At 35.0% G+C, this 23,521-nt stretch overlaps 1 protein-coding gene across 1 annotated transcript; it reads right to left on the bottom strand.

Annotated features, from left to right (window-relative positions):
* Positions 1-2,509: 2,509 nt before the first annotated feature.
* LOC110818460 (myosin-17-like) lies at positions 2,510-23,226 on the bottom strand. Its single transcript, XM_088218253.1, has 39 exons — positions 22,913-23,226; positions 21,973-22,101; positions 20,732-20,875; positions 20,467-20,612; positions 20,191-20,347; positions 19,989-20,047; positions 19,639-19,798; positions 19,396-19,545; positions 19,175-19,311; positions 18,923-19,069; positions 18,712-18,813; positions 18,095-18,152; positions 17,905-18,006; positions 17,634-17,671; positions 17,354-17,480; positions 17,091-17,261; positions 15,399-15,530; positions 15,171-15,280; positions 14,991-15,051; positions 13,895-14,072; positions 13,291-13,496; positions 12,990-13,109; positions 12,792-12,890; positions 12,432-12,653; positions 11,951-12,090; positions 11,450-11,567; positions 11,315-11,365; positions 11,162-11,212; positions 10,865-11,035; positions 8,423-8,578; positions 8,130-8,336; positions 7,417-7,554; positions 7,258-7,328; positions 7,066-7,165; positions 6,629-6,685; positions 6,488-6,544; positions 6,288-6,368; positions 3,080-3,162; positions 2,510-2,994 (listed from the first exon to the last, which is right to left on the bottom strand). The coding sequence occupies exons 1-39, from the start codon at positions 22,913-22,915 to the stop codon at positions 2,871-2,873; spliced, it is 4,563 nt and encodes a 1,520-aa protein (XP_088074379.1). The 5' UTR covers positions 22,916-23,226; the 3' UTR covers positions 2,510-2,870.
* Positions 23,227-23,521: the final 295 nt, after the last annotated feature.

The following is a 23,521-nucleotide window of genomic DNA, read 5'->3' as shown; positions in this document are numbered from 1 at the left end:
CATTATTCAAATTCTTGATATTTTTATCAAGTTTATACATTATAATAATAAATTATAATTCAAATATTCACAGAGTCCAATATGACTACAACTTAGAATTAACAACTTGAAATATACTTTAATATCATTTGCATCTCATTAATTTAACTACCAATGATCTAACAATCTTTTGAACCTAACTATTAGATTTCAAAAGTTCAAATTAAATTATTGGCAGTATATGAATTAAACCTTTAAATGAAATTCAACAATTATATATCTTTTTAACATAAGGTTATACTCTGCAAAAGAAGTAAGAAACTAAAATTTCAAATTCTTAAAATAATCTAAATCGCAAGATCATCGACGTAAGACATTTATAATAAGTTTAGATTGGTATAAGTTCTGTTTGTTAGAAGCAATGTGATTGATCCAATTAATCACTTGTATAGTTGATATGAGATCAAATAGATGCTTCTTTGGACATAAGTTTACTTAATTAAGTCACATGAATTCCTAGCACAGAAGTTTGTTGCTTATCAAGCAATGAAGATCTATTATGACATTGCTGCATATTAGTTGTTATACTTAAGATAATAATTATTACATTGTAAATATATCACTATATTTTGATACTACTAAAATTTAAATTTTATTGTACTATATAAGTAGTCATTAGACATGCACTGAGAATAATGAAAGCATGTGAATACTAACAAAGAGTCCATCAGTAATAAATAACAGAGTGTAAATGAAAAAATTTTGTATAAGAAAATATTATTTTAGAATATGATCAGAAAAATTTGTTTCAGAAATTAAAAAATATTTTTAAAATTTTTAAAAATAAAAAAAATATTATTTAGTATTTAAATAAATATCGAAAAAACTAAAAAAAAAAAAGTATTTAGGCACCTCAAAAGCGATATAAAAATGTGTTTAAGATACTCAAAATATGAAGAAAAGAAGCAAAGAAGCCAAGCGGTTTGCATATTAGTGACAAAATAGGAAAATAAAGTGGAAAAAATATCCAATTTTATTTTCTACAAAATGAAAATAGATCCAACATTACTTATTCTTAAAAGAAACAAAGAAGCCGATGCAAAGCAACACCAGCCAGAACAGTATATAAAAGGTGAATATGGTGTTGACTGTTTTATCATTTGGTTCCCGAACCAGCATAATAGCAACTATATAGTTAGCTGCCATGAAAAGAACAGCGAACATGGACAAGACCAAGATTATTATCACAAACCTCTTATTATACTTTGGTCGCATCACCAGCAAAAGAATTACACCGAGAGACGAAGAGAATGATGCCGTACTGCTAATGATTAACGCCACATACATGTTCCGATTAGTATATGCAATGATTGAACTCCCAACTTTACACGAGTCAACCGGACACCCGTCTTCCTGCACGGTGGTTGTCGACCACGTACCGCCTGGTGGGTTTACTGCAACTTGGAAGCTCATGGTGGCGATCACCGTTGCCACAACCATTAAGCTCCCACGTGTCTTATCTAGTAAGTCACCCCTTAGAGAGAACCAGTCTTCCACCATTAATGCGTGCGCCTCTGAGGTTCGAGTGTATGTAGTTGTTCCTCCTGTCTCCATGGTGATTAATGTATCTATGCACGCTGTAATGAGGAGCTTAAGAGTGTGTATGTATATGTATATGTATATATAGACATATAGGTACCTAGTTGCCCATTTTTATATATTTGTGATGGCTATTGATCATAATTTTTATAATTGCCAAAGAAAATGGAAGCTTCACATTAGCGACGCTTGTTTGACTAATAATTTGTGATTATGTAACAGGATGATGATGGTCGTGATTTAAAAATAAAACATTTAACAATCTTGATGTAAATCTCTCAGCCAAACAGTTTCAATTTGGGTCAACTTGATTATTTGGGTTTAGTCTTGAGTCATTCAAATTATAAAATATGCATGTGTGGATATACAAGTTTAATACAACCTGTAATTATATTGGATTAAATCTCTTTGGTCTTTTGTTTTGTTTATTATAGTTGTGATTAACAAGGTAATCAAGGACTGGCACAAGTATTTTCTTTTCCACTAAATTTTGTTGCAGATTCAATCATTTGTGGCTTCCTATAAATTACAATGCCTTCGTCGTCTGTTTTTCCAGCCTATGATATTTTTCTGAAAGCTCTAGCCAATGACATTTCTGAAAGCTCTATTGCATGTATATATATATATATATATAACCGTGCCGTATGCATAATTAAGAATCATTGAATAAAAAATGGAAACATTTGAATGTTTGCAACTTCAAAAAACTCAAAGGTTGCAAATTGTGACCACTGTCGTCACCACCACCAAATTTCCTCGTGTTTTCCAGGCAATTGCTCTGGTAGCTTGTCCACTTACAGTTGTTAATTGTTATAATGCGATGTGCCGCTTTCATGGCGGATGCGCTCTTCTTCGATCAAGACTTCAAAAACATCCCTTCTAGTCTCATTCCTCGACTGGAGTCAACACCACAAAAACATAAAAATCAAAATGCACAAATATTTGAACTTCATCATGGATCACTATACCAAACTTCTTCTTTACAATATAACCTCTATGAGCCTAGCGAATAAGGCTGCACCTGTAAATAATTTAACTAAGAGGATGGAGAATTACATGGCCCTAATACTCCTTCCCCGAGACATTATAGAAACTAGAATCATAGATAAATCTAAACCACCAACCACCACAATTACTTATTCCCAATCCTAGGATTGTATGCAAATTATAAGTACAAAGTGAGGTAGCACAATTGACATATACACGCACAAGTATTGCAGAATATCCATCTTGGAGGGGCAAAGATTGGAGATGGATTGCAACAAATGATGCTAACATTCATCCTCTTGTTCTCATTCTGAGCGCTGTAATAAGAATATAAAACCTGAGTTTTCGCGGATCAATGGCGGAGGATCGATATCAATTACCTCCAGTGGTTCCATTGACTTGGAGACATCATCCAATGAAAACGGAATGCTGTGCCAAAAAGTACATTCTTGAATTATCGCCACAGATAAAACTTGCTAAAACATTTATTGCCATCACATTGTCTAAACCATACCTTGAATCATCATCCAACAAAAATGAAGTGCTTACTGCATTGTTTGTATTTTCTGTCATCATAACTCTCATAGCTGAAATCACCTGCATTAGATGTGGCCTTCTGAGAAACATTATGACATAGATGCACTTGTGGCTGAAAGTGATATATGCCCAAGTAGCATCTTTTTTTTTTTTGATTTAAATTTCCTCAACATGGATCAAATCAAAACCAAGTTAGGCAATGGACACCATTAGGTGCTAGAAAGTTGTTTGGAGCTGCTTTTTGTGCCACTTATAAACATCTAAACATAATTACCTATTTGGTGAAGTAAATCCAAACATAATCTACCTATTCTGTAAAGTAAAAATACACAAATAAATAAATAATTATGCACATCCACTCTTGGGTTCTTTCTATATCAGCTTAAAGTGTTTATGTTCTGAACATAAGTTACCTATGCATCCCCATAATCTATATACACACACATATTACAAATAGAAAAATTATTTATTTTTACAGTAAGCACTTTTATCTGAACATGTAACTAATTATTTTCTAAATAATTGCCATGGTAGCTGCCTTAAACACTTTTCCTCGGCAAATCCAAAAAGGCATTAAAAGTAAAAAAGGCAGGCCTGAGCTATGTCTGAGGAGTGAAACCAGGGTATTCAGTCTATTCAGTCTTTTTCGGGGCATCTAATACCACTACAACAATCTAAAATCAAGTGCACTACCTGAAGGACCAACTAATAATACTCAAGCAACAAAGCAACCTCTCTGGCAACATGCTATTGGCACAAGAATCCAATACATCAGAAGCTAATAACATCTAGCAGCTTGTTCCTCCGCCACTGACTAAGAAATAGATGGTTTCAGATGGGTTTACAAAATCAAACAGAAAGCTGTGATCGCTTGAACATTGCAAAAGCCTGTTTGGTTGCCAATGACACCACAACAACCAGATATCAATTTTGACTGAGACCTTCAGTCTGGTCATAAAGCCAGCTACTTTTCAATTGCTATTCCCTTCGTGTGCCAAATTGATGGTCCATACATCAGCTTGACGAGAAAAATGTGTTTTTTTTCCAGGATCTTGAAAGATGTGTGCATGAAGTGTTTCGAAGACAATGCGCATTCAAAGTATGTTTCCAAACTTCAGAAAGCTATAATTGGTTTGAAAATATTTGCCTAGGGCTATACTTAATTCCTTCGCGTGAAAGGATTTATTTCCAGCTAAGACAATATCTCCAAGTTAATAATCTTCAAGCACCATTTGAAACATAGATGTATGTTGTTTGCATGTTGATGAGATCACATTTACTGCTTCATTATTTCCCTCCTACAAATTATTTTGATAGATGTAAAATTCAAAATTTTTAATGACTGATCTTAGCCCACTCCATTACTTTCTCCATGTGAACATGACAGCCAATGAGAAGGTCTATTTTGGGATTAATCTAAGTATATGTATAGGATCTCCTGTGATGCAGTAGCATGGAAGCAAAATGGGACAGGGGAATAGTTCCTAGCTAATCCTATATTCTAAAGGAAGCTGGTGTAGATCAATATCTGACTTTCCCTATACTAGATTTGTCCTTTGTTGTAAATCAGGCTTGTCAAAAGATGCATGAGTTAAGAGATGATCCTTATCAAACAGTTAAAAGGAATCTGCATTAAATTAAAGGGACCCTTCATTACAGTCTTCAGTTGTATTTTCATCTATGAACCTTACAGTTTACTTGGATGCAGATTGGGGTGACTGTCCTGGTACAAGACTGTCGACTAGAGGTTGTGTGTTTTCCTCCGGTCAAATTTAGTCATTTGGAGTGTTAAGAAATAAACAACAGTCTCCCAGTCTACTGCTAAGGTTACAGAGCAGTTTAGTGGTTGTTTCAAATTTATGTTGGACACAGAAACATTAACATATTTAAACTGCCATTCAATAAAGACAATTTCTGTCTATGACCATATCAATGCTACTTACGTGGCTAATCCCAAACAACATGTTCTGTCTAAATTTATTGACCATGATCTTCACTTCGCATATGAGAATGAGGCTGTTGAGCAATATATTCCTAGTCAAGAGCAACTGGCTGACATTTTCACCAGGGGGGTTACAGCTAATATTTTTCTCAATTACTGTCAAATCTATGTGCAGTTAACCCTGCATAGGGATTAAAGGGATAATTATCTTAAGATGTTTGATCGATGTATAGCTTTATGGTCAGTTTACATATGTCTAATAGGACTTGTATTCTATCTCATGTATTGTATTATCTACAGCACACTCACTACACATCAGTACAAAAGCTGATTTATTCATATAAATGCTGCATTGTACAAATTGATAGAAAAATGAGCAGAACATGTTCATGTTTTCCTTTGAGATAGCTGAGTCAGAACAAAATGAAGACATGAAACTAGGCTTCAAAAATTAGTTTCTTGTCAGATTCTAATTATCAGACAGGAGAATGGAATTGGCTGAAATTTTCACCAGCACACTATAGGTTAAACATTTTTCTCATTTCCAACCAAATCTATGTGTATTACACCGCATCACTTGTGCAGGGGTAAAGGGATAACTATCCTACAATATTTTATTGATTTATGACTTCATGATTAGTTTACCGTATTTCTAACAGGACTTTTGTTCATGATATGTATTCTATCTCCTGTATTATACATCAATACACGGGCCAATTTATTCATATATTGTTCAGTGTTCAAACAAATCTAAAAAGTGACCCAGGACAGGTTCAACATTTTGTTTGAGACAGCTTAGGCAGAATAAATGCTGGTTCTCATAATTTCAGCATAAAACCAGGCACCACAAAATGATTTCTCACCAGATTCTAATTATCAGACAGAAGAATGAATTGGCTGACATTTTCACCAGAGAGCTTACAGCTAATTGTTTTTCTCAATAACAGTGAAATTTATGAGTAACTCAGCCTAGCTTGCAGTTGTATTAGTAGTATTCTAACTCTGGCATTATGCTATAAATAGCAATTATCCATTGACCAAAACAAGCCTATTTATTCATAACTATTTCAGGTACAACTGAATCTACGAAATAGAATAAGTTCAATCTTTTTTAGGAAGAATAAAAAGAGGGTCCCCATAATTTCAGCATGAAACCAAGCATCAATAATATGGTTTCTCATCAGATTCTAAATATCATACCGGAGAGTGGAAAAGAAGAATACTAATAAAGATTACAACTTACATCAGCAGATACACTATGCGTGCCATATTTATCATCCCAGTACATTGTACTGATCCTGTAGAGTTGTTGTATGCTGAGCACCTGAAAAAAGGCATGTTAGAGATAACAGAGGCAGTAAGGCTGGGGGGAGGGCCAAATTGAAGGAAAAAGGAGGGAAGTAGGGAGGAAGTTCAGAGTTGGTAATGAGTAGAGTAACGCACAGGGCAAAGATAATTTGTTATCTCTCTCAAGGTCTTCTTAGGCTTCTGGTGTATGACCTGATTTGCCATAAGGAAAAAATGTAAGAGAATTTTGGACTGCAATCACAGTATTTACATGAAAGCCAAATGAAAAGAACAAACCAGGAAACCAACTGCCTGCCTAATATGCTTTAACTCATCCCAGGCTGAGCCTGCAAACTGAAGATAAACACGAATACATCTTAGTCTCTAGAAGTGAAAAGAAAAATGACAACATATAAATTGGCATTAAAGAGATAAATATACTCTTAGATTTAATCTATATTTAATCTGTACTATAGTTTGCGTATGTTACCATTCTTTTATTTTTTTTGGTATTATTGGGGTTCTACATCCCAATGATTGTCAGATTAGAACTCTATATCCTAAAATTTTCTGGGTTATAAATAACATATTCATGTGATTAACAAAATCACCTTGAATGCTTTTGCCTACCTGTTCACCATATCAAAGCTACTACATAAAATATCAGAATAGTTATATACACAAATCATAATACACATTAAATATAGGAGTATATTTATCCCTTTAGGCTTTACCTCTTCAGTTGCATCATGGCACCATTGTTCCAATTCAGCAAGCCCAGCTTTTACATACTCCCCATTGCTAAATGAGCAACATTCACGCCGCAAAAGGAGGCTGCAAATAGAAATTTTGGTTTCAGGGAATATTGTTCCAAATATTATATCAGAAGCAGTTAGCTAGGAAAGCAGTAATTTGAGTAAACTCACCTATTAAACAACTGAACATTGATAAATGAAAATATCTGACTGTACATCTTACGAACTAGGAATGAAGGAACCTGTACCATTACAACATAGAGACAGTAAAGCTATTTGAAGTGCTCGCAAAATTCAGTTGTAATCATTTTATTTAGAAATATTACTCACAAAGTTGGCTCTCATTATCTTCAAGCAATTATTTAGGGATTGCACAATGCTTTGCCAATGAGCAATTAGAGCTTGCTGAGCTGTTGAATTAGCATGAGAACGTCCCTTTACTAAACCAGCACGGGAAGTCCTAGGAGCCTGCATCATGACATAAAAGGAATTAAAAGGAAGTAGGCAATCTTGTGGCCATGAAATATGGAGACATATAAGTAACAATAGATTCTCAAATCCGAATTATCCAAAGTCATATTATTACTATTTGAAACAAGAACAAGGAGTTCATGGAGAAGGAATGTCTACTAGATCCTCCTTAGAAGAGAGGAAGACCTTTAAACAAAGAGAAAGTATGGAACCAACGATCCTAATACTATGAAAAGGGAACAAAAACCTATATTGGACATCATTCAATGCCAATATGAAAATCTATGTCAAGAATATCAGCAGGAGAAGAATGAATTGCAATCACAATGAAACTGCAAAAGTGCAAGTAAAAGACGTAAGTATAGGTATTGTCTCAAGATATGCATCTTTCTGCCCATAATTGTAAGCAGTTGATAAATCTCCTCTAGATTCGGTTAACAGAAGAATACATAAATAATACACCAAATGGTACAGTGAGTTCCCAAACTTATTTCTTTCCTCCGGTCCTTAAGGGAGGAATTCCAAGTGTTCTACATAATCTCTAGTTTTTGGCATAGAAGCATCTTAGTTACCTGGATGCACAATCCAAGCAATGGAGATATCTCCTTTTTCAAATTGTCTCTTATCATTCCATATATTTTCTCAAGGAAAGCTGTGAGTTGCTGCTTGAAAAGCAAAGCTGGATATTTGGCCTCAACTTGCCTTAGGTCATCCAGTCCACCAAGCATACGCCCGCTGAGAAACGAGAACCCAGTACTCTGAGGAGAAGCTCGAAGCCCCTATATGCATAAAATAAATAAATAACTATGTTGAACAAGACAATATGCATATCAAGATGTTTTAGTGATTGGAAAGAATTACTTACCTGAGACATTCTTCCAAACAAAGAAGCTGATGTTGACCTTCGCCTTTGTGGAGTTAAGCTTGTGGTTCCACTAGCTTTAAGTGTACGTTGAAGTAACACCAGTAATGTGGATAAATTTGATAACCAGTAGGATAATGCATCATTATTATCCTGGACCTGGAATAACGAAATGTTTGCAAATATTAGTGCATGGTGTGGACAATAAAGTGTGTCTATTATTGATCTATGAGGCACTTTATTTATACAATTTTACAAGAGTAATAAAAGGAAATATACTTTAATTCTCAACACTCCCTCTCAAATCAGTGAATAAATGTTATCAATTCTCAACTTAACAATAATACTCTAAAATCTAAAATTATTTAATCTTTTAGTTAATGCATCCGCAAATTGCAAAGCGGTCGTATATGGGGTGCATACCAATCCACTATCTAGTTTCTCTTCGATGAAATATTTGTCTACTTCAATATGCTTCATCATATCATGTTGTACCGGATTATGAGCGACATTAAAACCCACTTATTATCGCAATAGAGTCTCATAGACCTACTCGAATCTTCAAGTCTTCTAAAATAATTTTCAACTATACGAATTCACATACCTCTTGAGTCATAGCCTTAAACTCTGACTCTACTCTAGATTGGGGTACCACATTCTATTTTTAACTTCTTAAAATCACAAGATTCCTCCGAAGAAGGTACAATACTTAGAGGTAAATCTTTTGTCAACTAGTGATCCTACATAATTAGTGTAGGTGTATACTTCAAGGAGTAGTCCTTGAACATAGTTCTTTTCCTAGGAGTATCCTTCAAGTAGTGAAGGATCTGGTAGCCAACTTGCAGATGTACTTTTTTGAGTTTGTGCATGAACTAACTCACTACACTAACTGCATACACAATGTCTAGCTTAGTATCTATGTTTCAAGTGTCTATGTTTCAACACTCATAGTTTTTTTTTCAATTCCTCACAATTTAAAATCTCAGATAATGTTTTAGAATTGGATATTAAATTTAAACTCGAGAAAATTCCGATGACATGTTGAGCATTTTCCGAATGAGACAAAACTTGAAATTTGATATAGCGGTTGCTTAATGCATTCTCTTGTCCGCTGTCTAAGTGCAACAGGCATATCAACATTAGAAGGAATGTGATTTCTCAACGCTTATCTCATTTCCAGTACCCAGCTCGGATCCTTCAACCTGGAAAAAGCATGAGTCTTGTATGCCTCGAGGTTTAGGCTCATTTCATTTAGTTTACAGAAATGAAAATAAGAACAGCTCCCGCATTGGGCTTATTGTTTCTAAAAGAGATAGTATGATCTCTGCTGATCCTTTTGATTCTTCAAATGAGATTCAACAAATGTTGGATCTCCTGGTTTTGATCACGTGCCAAAAGAGTAACTTAGTTTTCCTTTTCCCTTGAGAATGGTTTGAATCAATTACCAGCTCAGATAATCTTTACCATTGAAACAATAAGCCACCTGGATTGGCTAAAACTGGCCAGTTCTTTGTGTAGAATTTCCCATGTGGAAGTTTGTACCGGCAATTTGGGATGTTACCTCTTAACATATTTGTAAGAACTTTAGAGCAATTAAGGCCAAATAAGAGGTCATAGGAAGGAGATTACCGGCTGAAATTTCGAAGCTATCTGGCCGCAAAAGCTTAGCAGAGAAATTGTTGTGAGGAAGTCGCGGAAGGACAGGGGAAGTTGTAGCGGCAAGGGAAGTAGAAAGCTTGGCTGGGCACAACAGGTGCTGTGCAGGTTGGTAGCTGGCAGCTACAGGGAGCTGCAGCTGGCTTCTGGCTTGACAGGGAAGTGCCCCCAGGCTGGGGTGGTGACTACAGGGAGCAATTTGGCTATGCGGCTTGCAGGATAGGACCGGTTATGAAGGTCGGCTGGTTTCTGGCCTTGTGGCTTGGGAGCTAGGGCCAGCTATTAAGGCCATCCTGTGGTGGAGGTTACCGGTCTTGTGGTGTCCAGCAATTGGAGTTTGATGGCCAACTATGAAGATTGACCACCTTTAGGATTTTCTTATTTCAACAATGAATACCGAATAGGGTTTGGTGAAAAGGTTCAACGTTCTTTCTTAATCTAAAACTCTGATATCGTGTGGAGAATGAAGTGTCTATTATTGAGATATAAGGGACTTATTTATACAATTTTACATACGCAATAAAAGGAAATACACTTAACTATAACGAGGGTAATAACCTACTTTAATACACTTCACATTTCTCAACATGTGGGATAAAGCATTAATGTGAAAATAAATTACTTTGCTTCCGTATTGATCATTCAGGGGACAAGAATTTAGCATATGAAGTCTCCTTTCCAGACTCAGCATGACCGATTGCTTAAACAAACCCGAAACTTTTTGAAGGATTAAATTACATGTAAAAGATTAAATGTGCCATTTTAAGTAAGATAGTGGTCTCTTTATACCTCAATTGCAGCACCTATTGTTTGAACTACACGATCAAAAATATTAGTTCTTTCAACTTCAAATGATCTCCAGTGTAGAAGACATTTGTATATCAGGCACGCAGCAACGGGCTTGCCCCCAGAGAATCCTAAATCTTGTGAAACGCACTTGAGTAGCAGCTCTTGATTCTCCTGCAACATGATCAAGAGCAAAACCAGAAAATTATTTTTTGGGATGATGAAAATAAAAAATGCAGCATCAAATGGAGATTTATTATGCATCTTTTACAGTTGGACATGGTTACAAGTGCTATTTACCTGCTGCTTCTCATTAAGAGATTTCTGGGCCTTATTCTCGGTTTCTTGTTCCTGAGGAATACACAACAAGTATTCAGAAAAGTGCAACAAATGGCTGCATTCTTTTCTTTTTTATGAAAATATGATGTGCTAGAAGCAATATGTTACCCATACCAATACTTTCTTTATATCTTCATTCAGAATATTTCCATTCTCTGGGATTCTCTGCAATTTGAAAAAAAATTATACATACACATGTTATATTTTGAGGAATTTTGTTGTAATCCAATTGAATCCTGTGACCAGCACCTGAATAATTGTTGTCTTTGGTCTTGCAGTTAAAGCGCTGCGAGTTGGTGATATGGCAAGTGCTTGTTGACGGATTACCTGATTCTCGGATTCCAAATTAGAAACTTTCTCTTCTAGCCTGATTACAGAAATAAAAGGCCAGATTAGATTTCATTTAAAGTACTTAATGTGAAACACAATGACTGTGCTCTAAATGGTAACACTATAGCCATATGCCCCAGCTCCCATAACAGGCTCTGTACCGAGCAAAACATTGGGAGCAACGAGGAATTGCAAATAGAGTCACTCTATGTAAAATTAAGATAAATGGATGTGATCTATCCTTACTCTCTTCAGCCAACTACCAAAAAGAATACTTTCCAGATGAAGAGATAAGAAATAGTCCTGAGCGGGCGAAAAGGAAACTGTGCAAATTTAATTGGAAGAAGTCATGAAGCCAGCTATATCTTTAATGCAATAACACCTAAACTGATGCTGCTTTTTTGTATCTTAATAACAAACCTCTCTACAGAGTCTTGAAGTTGATCAGCTTTCTTCTCTGCTTCTTCAAGCTTCCTAGCCAATTCCCTGTTCTGGACCTGAGCATCAGCGTAAGCCTGCTTTGTCTCCTCTCCTTTTTGGATTTCTGATAGGAGAACAGCCTGTGGAGTTTAAGAAAATATTCATCACATGAAGCCCCATAACTTCAACCTGTCATGACACGCAATGATAAAGACACCAGGGACCAACTAAAGATGCAACAAGCAGTATTTAATTGGTTCTCAGATGGCGTACTTTCAAGCATGCACTACCACAAGCTGAGTCATGTCAATAAGCACGTCCATTGTATGTACATATACTATTCAAAAGTTGGATGTAAAACTAACTTTAGCAGCAACGAGCCTACTTTGAGGCAGTTGATGATGTTACAAGCATATGAAGGACCAATAAAATTGTCAAAGAATTCTTCACCACCTAATGATCTCGATAAGTAGTCGTTTACCTTCAGCCTTTCCATTTCATTTGTTAATGAATTGATCTTTTCTGTATCTTGAACAATCACAGGGATTTCTTTGATGACTGGAGGTGCTTCTTCAATTGCTTTTCTAGCCGCCTCTCGTTCTTTGAGAACCATAGCACTAGCTTCTTGGACTTGTAATTGCATCACATGCAATGCATCCTGCAACTTAACAATTTCTAGGGCTTTTGCCTCTTCAAGATCAATCTGTATTTCAGCAAAAAGTAAAATGAAATTATAAGCAAATCCACAGGCTAGTAGGAACCTTCTTATCTATATTTCCATTCACCACATCATACTGAGAAACATATAAATGCTTCAGAAAACATAGATAAGAAATGATACCCTTAATCGTTTTTCAAACTGCAATCGCCATGTAAGTTCCTCAACACGCTTTTCAAGCTTATCCTTGGCTTCTTTAAGAGCCCCAGTTTCCCTTGCAGCCTACATAAATGTATGGCATAAGTTAACACTTGAAATCAAAATGCAACTCCAAGTTGCATTGCAAACAAATACAAGGAATGTAGAGAAATAGTATTCAACCATTTTAAGCTTTCTAAGCTCTCTTCTAGCAACTCTGGATCTCCAGCCACATTGAGAGACTATTATTGCCTTCTGAAGACTCCTATAGTAAACATAAGCTTTGTGACAACGCCAGTAAGCCTGGAAACCACAAATAGATGAGAATCAAATATTTGTGGCCATATATTCATAACAAGTTAACTCAGAATTGGAGAATTACTGTTTACTTGAACACCAAAATATAATTGTGTAACTTTATCTGTACAATTAGATGCACTATTCCCCTATCATGAAAGGACCCTAAACTAAAGACTGCTAATACCTGGATAATGACGGCAGCTTTAGTTTGCTTCCTGAACATAAATTCATTTCGTGCAGTCATTGCCCTCAAGCTTGTCTGCAATATAATTGCAGATGACATTACTAGCAAATAGGATTTCCTGACAATATACTGGCGGAAATTCTTCTGGATCTTTAGGGCTGCTGTTTCACACTGCAACTGCTCATACACTTTCCGTGCCATTTCACCTATAAAATGCAAGATAAAAGGAGATTAGAAGTTTCATCCAGGTAAAACAACAAAGAATTTAGTGACTTGAAAAGGCTGAAAAGTACTCTACATTCACTGAGAAAATACAAAAGAGAACTGTTCTGGATGTTCTAGTTTATCATTTCCCCATTGGCTGACTGATATATTAACAGTGTTTATGTAAAGTCAATGCATTAAGAAGGCTTCTACTAAACGATTTTGTTAACCTAAGAAAATAGTTTTGTAAAACAAATGATATAAATGTATTTTTCACTCGACAATATAATAATGATCTCTTCATTATTATATAACCATATATTTATCATATGGAATCAGAATCCAAAATCTAACAGTGAATTAAAGCAAATAATCCTTAACAGAATACCAAAGAAAATACCTCGTAGATGAGATTGTAGCGTAATTGCAGCCTTGCGTAACGAGATAAACAACTTGCGAGCAAAGTATGTATGGATTTGCCGTTGAATTGTTCTGGCTGCATTTCCAAGCACCTCTGCCCTCCTAGCGTCCAACTCAGCCATTTGACCTGCTCTCAAGAAAACCTTTGTCTTTCCAATCTGTTAAGAACACAGTAAAATTAGAAGTTGAAAAGCTAGAGAGAAAAGGATTTGGGGGAAATATATGGTATTGCTGATATATGTAAGGACATTTAAAAATATATGAAGTGCCCATCAACTAAACTACATAAGGCCCAATCTCTGGTAAATAGGTGTTGATCTTGTAAAATCTTTTTATTTAACTGAAAAAAATATATATTTCACTTATAAGGCTTCAACACAAATACTGGATAACCCAAAAAGAAGTTGTTAAACTCATTTGTTTTCTCTTAATTGAAATTTTGGTTCAAGGTTTTATTATCATTTAGATTTTCCATCTAGTACAGCAGCTGAGTACAATTGTAATTACTCAAGTAATTAATGTCCAACAGAAGGTAAATCATTTTCCAAAACTATTTACATCTTGTAGACTCAAATATTGTTTAAGATTATATAATTGAAACTCTAATATACTATGCCTCACATATAACTTTGAAGAAAATTGGCAAATTTTGGATGCTACTTGTCCAACAAAACAGGGGAGGCATCTCATCACATTTTTTTTTAGTGTTTGTATACATGAAAGCATCGGTTACTTGGATTCATTTTGATATGAAATAAGATAACTTTGGAAAACTTTTTTTAAAAAATAAAGATGCACTTTGGAAAACTATGACAACGTTATGCATATAACAAAATATAGTCTTGAGCACAAAAGAGATAGCAGACTCATATTTGTATTGAATAAAAAAATAAGGGGTGACTCAAGGTGATCCTTTCTGGATTTACTCATTTCCATCTCAACAACTGAACAAATGGAGAACCAACTAAAGAGAGATTGCAAGCTTTCAAGTTAAAAGGTAGTCATAACCATTGATAAATATATCAAGTAAACGAATGAACAAAAGAAAGTCAATAACAGAGGAAAACCCAGTTTACCTGGTACCCTTTCAGTCCCCTATTATCAAGAATCATCTGAGTTGCAACCGTATCATCGTAGCTGAAAAGAGAGAGCAAAAGAACAAGAACTTCAATTCAAAGTACTCCAAAGCTAATTGTTCGAACTCAAATTTGTAACTCTATATCTTCAATCGCACTTATAGGATAATTTGTACTTACTTTCCTTCCAAGAGATCTGGAGCAAGTAGACCGAAACGGCTAAGAAAATCATAGAAAGTCCGTCTGGTAGGATATCCAGCACAGCTGATCCTAATTGCTTCAAGAACGCCCTAGAAGTATAGGCATTTATAAAAATTCAGTCCATTCACAAAAATCTAAACTTCCACTGGAAACCAGACATCTACCATAAGGGTGAATGCAGGACACATTAATCAAAAGTATGCTTACTCCACAACGCAGTTGCTGAATGATGTTGAAGTTCTCAAAAATGGCAGGTTTTAGAACATTATTTGGCTTCACACATCTGATGTAGTGAGGTTTTGTATCACTCAATGTCTCCATCAGAGATTGAAGTTGTAACTGAAATTTAGATAAAACAAAATGTCAAAATTATTTCTCAAAATGAGAGGTTATAAGATATAATCTTGGTGATATTCATAAATTTGCAATCAGTGTCAAGCTCGTAAAACAGGAAGAGTAACAAGGAAACAGCAATTTGTGTTAGTCATGTCTAAACAGATTGTGTCTAACATAGGATATTAGTGGCTCTATCACCAAACATAAACCTGACCGATTTATTATGTGTTAGAATTCTCAAACTCAAATCTGATCCTTTTAACTCATTTATCTACTAAGAAAATTAACTCAACCAATTCAGTATGTTTAAGATACTTATGAATTAGGTTTAATCATTGTATAGCATGCTCGATCTATTTATTTATTTGAAAAAATAGTAACTAATATGAGCTAAAATTCCCCATTTATAATTCAACAAAAAAATTACTCAGATAATATAAATATAAAATAAATAAACGGGAATATAATATTATTATTTATTTCAATATTCTTTTGCATTATCATAACAAAAGATTTGCTAACAAGTAAGACTACACAAATTACTACATATTGTACGATTTGTTTCACTTGTTTAAATTCCCCACATAATATAAATATGAAATAAATAAATAGAAATATAATATTATTATTTATTTCAATATTCTTTTGCATTATCATAACAAAAGATTTGCTAATAAGCAAGCCTACACAAATTACTTCATATTGTATGATTGGTTTCACCCATTTAAAATGTTCACATAGTTGACTCGTTAAACACTATTTCAGAAAAAAAAAAAATCTTTAAACACAATTGTTAACGTAACGAATTAAACCCTTTTATGACCTAAACTTGTTTATACCAAACCAACTTAATATTTCAAGTCAAATTTTATCAACCCTGCATAAAAGTATGACACACATTAATTGGACTCTATCAAATCAAGCAATGATGCAACAAGAAGTAACAAAAACAGGGGACAATTCTACTTGAACTCAACTTTTAACATGTACTTCCCATTTTCTTGTAAATTACAAATGTTGTACAAAGCTAAATACAGGAAACTTGCAAAACAAAATTTTTTGTTTTATCAGTTTCTAAGTACACTAAAATAACATGAAAAGGGGTACAATCAAAAAGTAGGAGAAAATAAGAAGAAAATTATGCCTAAAGCTAAAAAATTGAAAAAAATTAAAATAGACCATGCAAAGTTTACTCTAGAACGAGCTGTCACCCAGAAAACAATGTCCTAAGGACCAGCAGAACTTAATCTAAGATCTGATCCAGAATAGGATCAAACATATGGTTCTTTGAGATCACAAGAGTACAAAAGAAGTGAAAGATCGCAGATCATTGCTAAACAAAAGAAGAAGAGGAACATAGTTTGCTTTTGGAAGGTAAAAATTGATCTACTTCTAAGCGTAAAAGCATGTGCAGGATCATAATTATACCTTTCCATTGGGCAGTTAAAGAACAGAGGTTAGATCTCCATTTTTCACAAAAATAAAACACAACTTCAAGATCCACAGACCATAATATCACAAATGCTACCAACACAAACAAGAAACAAAGTGTATCCAAATTACCTTAAATCGCGACCCAATAGAAGAAAATTTAGACGACTTCGATGATTCTTCAGGAAGTGGGGGAAAGAGACTTGACACAAAGGAGCATTTTGAGGCAGTCAAGAGAGCCTGATGTTCGGCGACAACATAGTCTTTATTTTTGTCAAGAAACTGATTGGCTTGATAAGTTACCTAAGGGATGGGGAACCGTCGATAAATCTAGGTGTAAAACATCAGCAAGCTGACAAGGAAAACTAAATCTAACAAACAGAAACCACGTTTACCTCTCCTGCATAGTGTGCTATAGAAAAATCAGTACGAGAAAGCTTCGGTTTGATGAAGCGTTGGTGATTTTTAAATGTCTGATATAACTTCTGAGCAAAGGTTTCATGTGTCGACTTAGGAAACATGCTGCATCAAACCAGAAAAGAAAGCAGAAAAGTGATATCTAAAAAGGCACAGCATTCCAAACGAAAAGTAGAAGTTCCAGAAATGAGTAAGTCTGTTACAATGCTCATGAATAAGATAGCTAAACTGAATTAAGAATATAAAGGATTTGCTTACCAGGCTTCATCTAGAAGTGCAATTAGTCCACCTGGTTTCTGCAAATGATCAAAAAACACGTGTTAATGGTGAATTCTGAACAAATCAACCGTCTCTGATCAGATGACCCCTCCTCCTATAGAAGGCATGGAGAGTAAGGTCAGGGTTTAGTTCCCTAATATATGCTTGCATTAGTTGCCCAAACCATGAAATATATCAAGAGTAGGAATCTGCAAATTAGGAGCAGAAAACTTTGTGATACAAAAGGTTAGACAAGGGAACAGCTGAAGACCTTTTCAATTAGATCCAGAACATCTTGGTTATCAATAAACTCGACATAACTCCAGTTTATCTCTTCCTTGGCATATTCTTCCTGCTCCATTTTAAATACATGCTGCAAAGAAGCAAGTAAAGACCGCCAGAATAACCATTACCATGTCTCCAAATTTGCAAGATAAAACCCATTAGCTGAGAATACCAACCTGATTGAAATGTTGTTGCAGTTTTTCATTCGTGAAATTGATACAGAACTGCTCAAAACTGTTTTACAATAGAAAAGGAAATGGAAAAAATGAACTCCTGGCTTCTGGGAAGAGGGAAGGGAAAAAGGATGCAGGCAACCTGTGCTTATGATTTTCATAATTCAATGTAGTAAAAGTTACAGTCAATATCATATTGCAATGAAATACCTTGGCAGACAAAAAGTTCAGAGACATCCTAAAACATTTGCTTGAATTTACAGTCATTGTTATATTGCAATCAAATACCTGGCAGACAAACAGTTTAGAGCCATCCTAAAACATATGCTTGAATTTGATTTTCCAGTATACTATCACAAAGTGGCAATGCCTTTATAATCAAAATTTATACGAGCTAGTAAGGACTATTTTGGGATAAAAGAAGAAATATTATCAGAAAGAGAGAAGAGAAAAGGACATTAATGGAGGATATGCAATAATAAGGATAAACAAATATAGTTGAAATGTTATATGGAATCTGGTAAAAGAAATGTGTAACCAAAAACTAAACATGAATCATACTCTCTGCAGAGGAAGAAATAGGCAAAAATAATTAATTTCTAACAATATAACAAATTTACCTGTTGCACTTAAAACTTTCAAAACCATAGATATCAAGTACTCCAATGATGGATTTTGAGTTTGGATCTTGTCCAATTGAGATGTTAATTTTGTCCACGAGCCTGCAGATAAAAGTGCAAAACCCATTACCACCTACATTTTAGAACATTAACACATCCATCTCAAGTCTCGAGAAGAAAACACAATAAATTGATTTTGTCAGTCACTGACCAGTCAAATAAACAAGAATATATTGTCTTGGCCAGAGCATCCCTGCTAGCAACTGCATTTTCAGGATCAAGGGTTCTTGTGATAACCTCCTCAGGTGTGACCATCACACGTTTAATGAGGGCATCTTCCAGGCTTTGGGAATCACACCTGTCTCATGATTTAATTTGTAAAAAAATTGGCTATAGTTAATAAACCACTTAATAAAAAAGAAAAACCAAAGCGATAATGGAAAGGCAGAAGAGACAAATGTACCTAAGAAGTTCTGCTGTCATATTGAGATGGAATCTTGATTTCTCGTCCTTGATGACTGAGGAATCTATCTCTTTTCCTTTTGAAAAATTAACATTACCAAGATGAAGAATTGCAGCAACAACCCTGAAAATTGCCTCCTGAAAGAAACTGTAAACATTTAGAAGCTAGCATAATTATCACACAAAAAAAAAAATAGTAATTTGAACCATAGAGAGAGGAACCTGCTCTTGGTCGCTAATTCCAACTATATCCATCGCTCTTCTGGTTGCAAGATATTCATGTGCATCATTTACACCATCTAATTTGTAACAATTTGATTGATTCAAATAATGATAGGATTGAGGCTTCCCCAATTTATATTTCTCAATGTCCTGCAAATATTTTAACCTTCACACTGCTATACTTGCTAGATTAAAAGAACACACGATGGGACAAAAAGTGAGGAGCAGAAGGTTGAACAGTACCTCTGATGGTGCAGCACAAAGAAGGTAAAAGCAATGATAGTTCCTCTCTGGATCAGATATTTGACAAACACGAGACCTTTCAAGCAGATAAGTTCTAATTGCTGCCCCAGATATCCTTCCATTCTTGTCAAATTGTATTTCAACAAATTTACCAAAACGACTATATCATAAAGCCATGACAAAGAAAAGCCGAAAGTACAATAAGAACCTAAAAATTACAGCTGGGCAATTATAGAAATTTAACTAAAATTAACGATATTACTTAAATAATTGGACTTTTAACATTTTTACAAAAAGAATTTAACTAACACCATGTTCGAAAAAAGAATGAAACGTGAAGAATTACACACCTTGAGTTGTTGTTCCTAACTGTTTTCGCATTGCCAAAGGCTTCGAGAACAGGGTTGGACTGCAATATTTATGTCATGAAGACATCAAAAACAGACATAACTTGTATCAACTTAAACTTCAGGAAATCATGAAGAGGTAGACTAATAATTACGAATATTAGAGAGGACATCCTTTTTTTTCGAAAAAGTTTCTAAATCTTACCTCCAGAACTTGTTGTTCCACAGTTCTTCCTTCAACTCCGGATCTTCCACCCAAGAATGCAAGATACCTCATTAGCATTTTAGTTGTCTCAGTTTTACCAGCACCACTCTCTCCGCTAACCAGAATTGAATTGTTTTTTCCTTCATTAACCATCGCCCTATTATCTTATCCATCGCACATAAATAAGATCATCCAAAAGAGATAAACAGATGAAACACGTATTTATATATACATGCATAAGATATGTAAATTTTCGGGACGTACTACGTAAATCACCTGTATGCAGCATCACCAACAGCAAAAACATGAGGGCTTAGCTCCCCAAATGCAGCTCCCTTATATTGTTCCATCATGTGAGTATCATACAGATGAGGCAATCTTTGAAATGGATTAATTGCGATCAAGATATTACCAGTGTATGTCTACAATGTCAAAGCATTAGTATCAAAATAATAATTCAAAGCATTTCCTTGAATACTGAACCCCTACTTCAGTTCCTCATCATATCTTGAAAAAGAAACATAGAATTAGAATAACCTACATATATTTCATTGAGTTCATATCTAGTGGCCAAGTTTTGCAAAACGCCAGGTTCATGCAAATAAGACAGCTTTGTCATGTCATCGACACCTCCCTGTGGAGCTTCAGTGTCCTTGGGAAAAACTTTCAGAATACTCGTTACAACCTGCACAAAGCCATAAAGCCAATTGAAACTATGTAATTTATGCTTAATACTCACACCTTCCAACAGAAGATGGTGCAAAAAGTACATTTGAATTTAATGAAGATCAAAATTTTGGATGATATTACAACCAAACTAGGCTAGTTAACAAACATGAAGGAACCACAGAGTAATATACTAACAAATGTGACAACCAGGAGCAACAGAATCGTCATACGCTAGATTTATGGAAGAGAGAATGTCCCTGAAGGAGAGATTGAGTATCTCTTAAAACTTCCTTGCTATATCTTCCAAAGTTCCCATAGATGAACTATTATAATTTTAAGGGGCCACTACTTTTTACCATTTCCCAATTTTCACTGACAAAGCTTTATCAATACCTAATGCTAAGGCACCATCATGCCTAAATTTTTGAGAAGTAGAAGAAAATGAAGCTTTGGGGCTGAGAAAGTTTTCCCTTCCAGCACCTAAGGCATTTCTCGACTACATCATCAATAACTACATTTGCTTATTGTTCATGCGTGTGTATACGCATGTGTGCATATGTGTCTGTGTGTGTGACAGAGAAAAAGAGAGAGAGAGAGAGAGAGATCATCGTAAACATAAGATTCAAAACATATCCCCAAGTTAGCTCCCAGAATGTAGGTGGCATTAGTATTTGTTTGGTTGGCGAAATACTAATCACCACAGAAGTATAGTAACTTCTTACCATTCTCCCCCCCCAACCATAAGGTTGGTGCTTTAACAAAATCAAGTGGCCAGTAGTATTTCAGAGTCCATCTATATAAGAAAATCTTGTTTATCATCTCTTATGTTTTCTAAGTTGACCTGCACAATAAGTCTTCAGTTCTTTAATTGGAGCCTTCTCAAAATGTCTTTTCAGTATTATTGAGCATCTCAAGCCCCTCAGGATATTACTCTAAGACCTAAATACTTAAATTTGTATTATCAAAAAGTTCCAAAATGGAATATAGTAATGAATCAGTTTTGTCATAATAATGGGACGTCTTTTTTCTTTTTCTGGAAAAAACAAATTAGAAGTAGAAGCACCTGTCCTGAATAAAAGGAAAAGTCAATTCATTAATTGTCAGCATACTTACCGTTTTTCCATTTGTTGTATTAACGTGAACCTCACGGCCTTTGATCTGGGTTACTTCACCATCAATCCATGCCAAAACAGGATCTTCAACCCACACATGAGAGCCTACAATTATATTATCTGGGGCAGCCTGCAAATACAATATCATCATTGAAGATCTTTGAAATATCAAGCTACTCATCCAGAGAAACAGTAAGCAATATGACAATAAATTTAAAGCCAAACAAGAAACAAAATGGAAATCCCAAATTCCGAAACTTATTAAACGTAGTCACCCATTGAGGTTTTAAAAGAAAAAATGAGTCACACATTTGTTAAGGCAATTATCCTAAAATCTCCTTCCGCAACTTGACTTCTTTTTGCAACACATCATACATACATTTCTATCATGCAACCCAAAAGCAAAACAATGCAAGCAACAAGAACCGGCAGGCTGGCCTCCAGCAAGGAAAAAAGCTCTTATGCTGACCCGGAAAATTCTCAAGCTGTCTTCATCTTATCTCAGCTAGATACAAACAGCAAAGCATAGTTACGATTCAAAGGAAGCGATGAACCCTAAACACCTAACGTTCAAGTCAAAAAGCAGGCAAAAAAATTCAAATAATCGTTCGTTTCCTTGCTCCTTCCTATACATCTGATCTTATCCATTACAGAACACGGTTATAGTGTCAAGTTTAACGAAAATTCAAATATCAAATATAATCTCTTCGTTGACACAATATTCTCTCGTGAACTTATCTTGCACCTAACCATGAGTATACTTCTGATAAGGAGATAACAAGACCCAGGATGCCCATACAGTTCTCCAAACAAAATCCGAAAGCAGGAAGCAAAAGCAAACATGCTACGGTTAACGGGAAAAAAAAAAAGAAGCAGCAAATAAAAAATTACAGAAATAAACAACGAACTCAACACATGCAGTTTATCATAGGGAAATTTACCATTGAAATTCGAAAGTAGCAAAACAGGGCTCTGATCTTCAGCTCATCGAGAAAAGAACCAATGCAGATTGCAGAGAAAACGAAAATCAGCTAATACTTTGAACAAACCAAAACAACGTTCGAATTCCTCAGAATCACCGAGCGTCCACTACGAACCCTCTCTCTCTCTCTCTGAACCAGTTTATTGTGAAGGCTTATGTACACACCTCTCTCTATAAAAACTTTTGAAATCCCCTCTCTTTCTCTCTCTCTCTCTCTCTCTCTCTCTCTCTCTATAAGCTGTTACCTCGTGGGCCTTCGTCTCTCTACACGTAGAGATTTCTTGGGTTTCTCTACGTATATAAAGGTCGTCTAGTCAGCTTACGGTGGGACCGTCAGTCAGCCCCCCGCCCCAACGCCTGTCTTCTCTTCTCTTTTAAATGCTGTAAACTCAAAGCTATTGTCTTTATTAACTGATTAAACAAAATGATTTTAGATTTTTAATAACTACGAAAAATGTAAAATGGTAATTTTTTTTTGGGTGGGAAAATTATTCAAAATTACTTTTTTAAAAAAAAATAGAATGAGAATAAAAATAGATGAATTTAAAATTATTAATAATTAACCCCA

This window comes from Carica papaya, chromosome 4, assembly GCF_054855325.1.
Source record: "Carica papaya isolate Zhongbai chromosome 4, ASM5485532v1, whole genome shotgun sequence".
Taxonomy (NCBI): domain Eukaryota; kingdom Viridiplantae; phylum Streptophyta; class Magnoliopsida; order Brassicales; family Caricaceae; genus Carica; species Carica papaya.
The sequence above is the reverse complement of the archived record's forward strand: the minus strand, read 5'-3'. Positions and strand labels throughout refer to the sequence as shown.

Coding starts and splice junctions, on each gene's coding strand:
- LOC110818460 (XM_088218253.1), bottom strand. Junction 11,213..11,314: donor AAGATATAAAGAAAGTATTG/GTATGGGTAACA, acceptor TGTATTCCTCAG/GAACAAGAAACCGAGAATAA. Junction 3,163..6,287: donor CGCATAGTGTATCTGCTGAT/GTAAGTTGTAAT, acceptor CATCTAATGCAG/GTGATTTCAGCTATGAGAGT.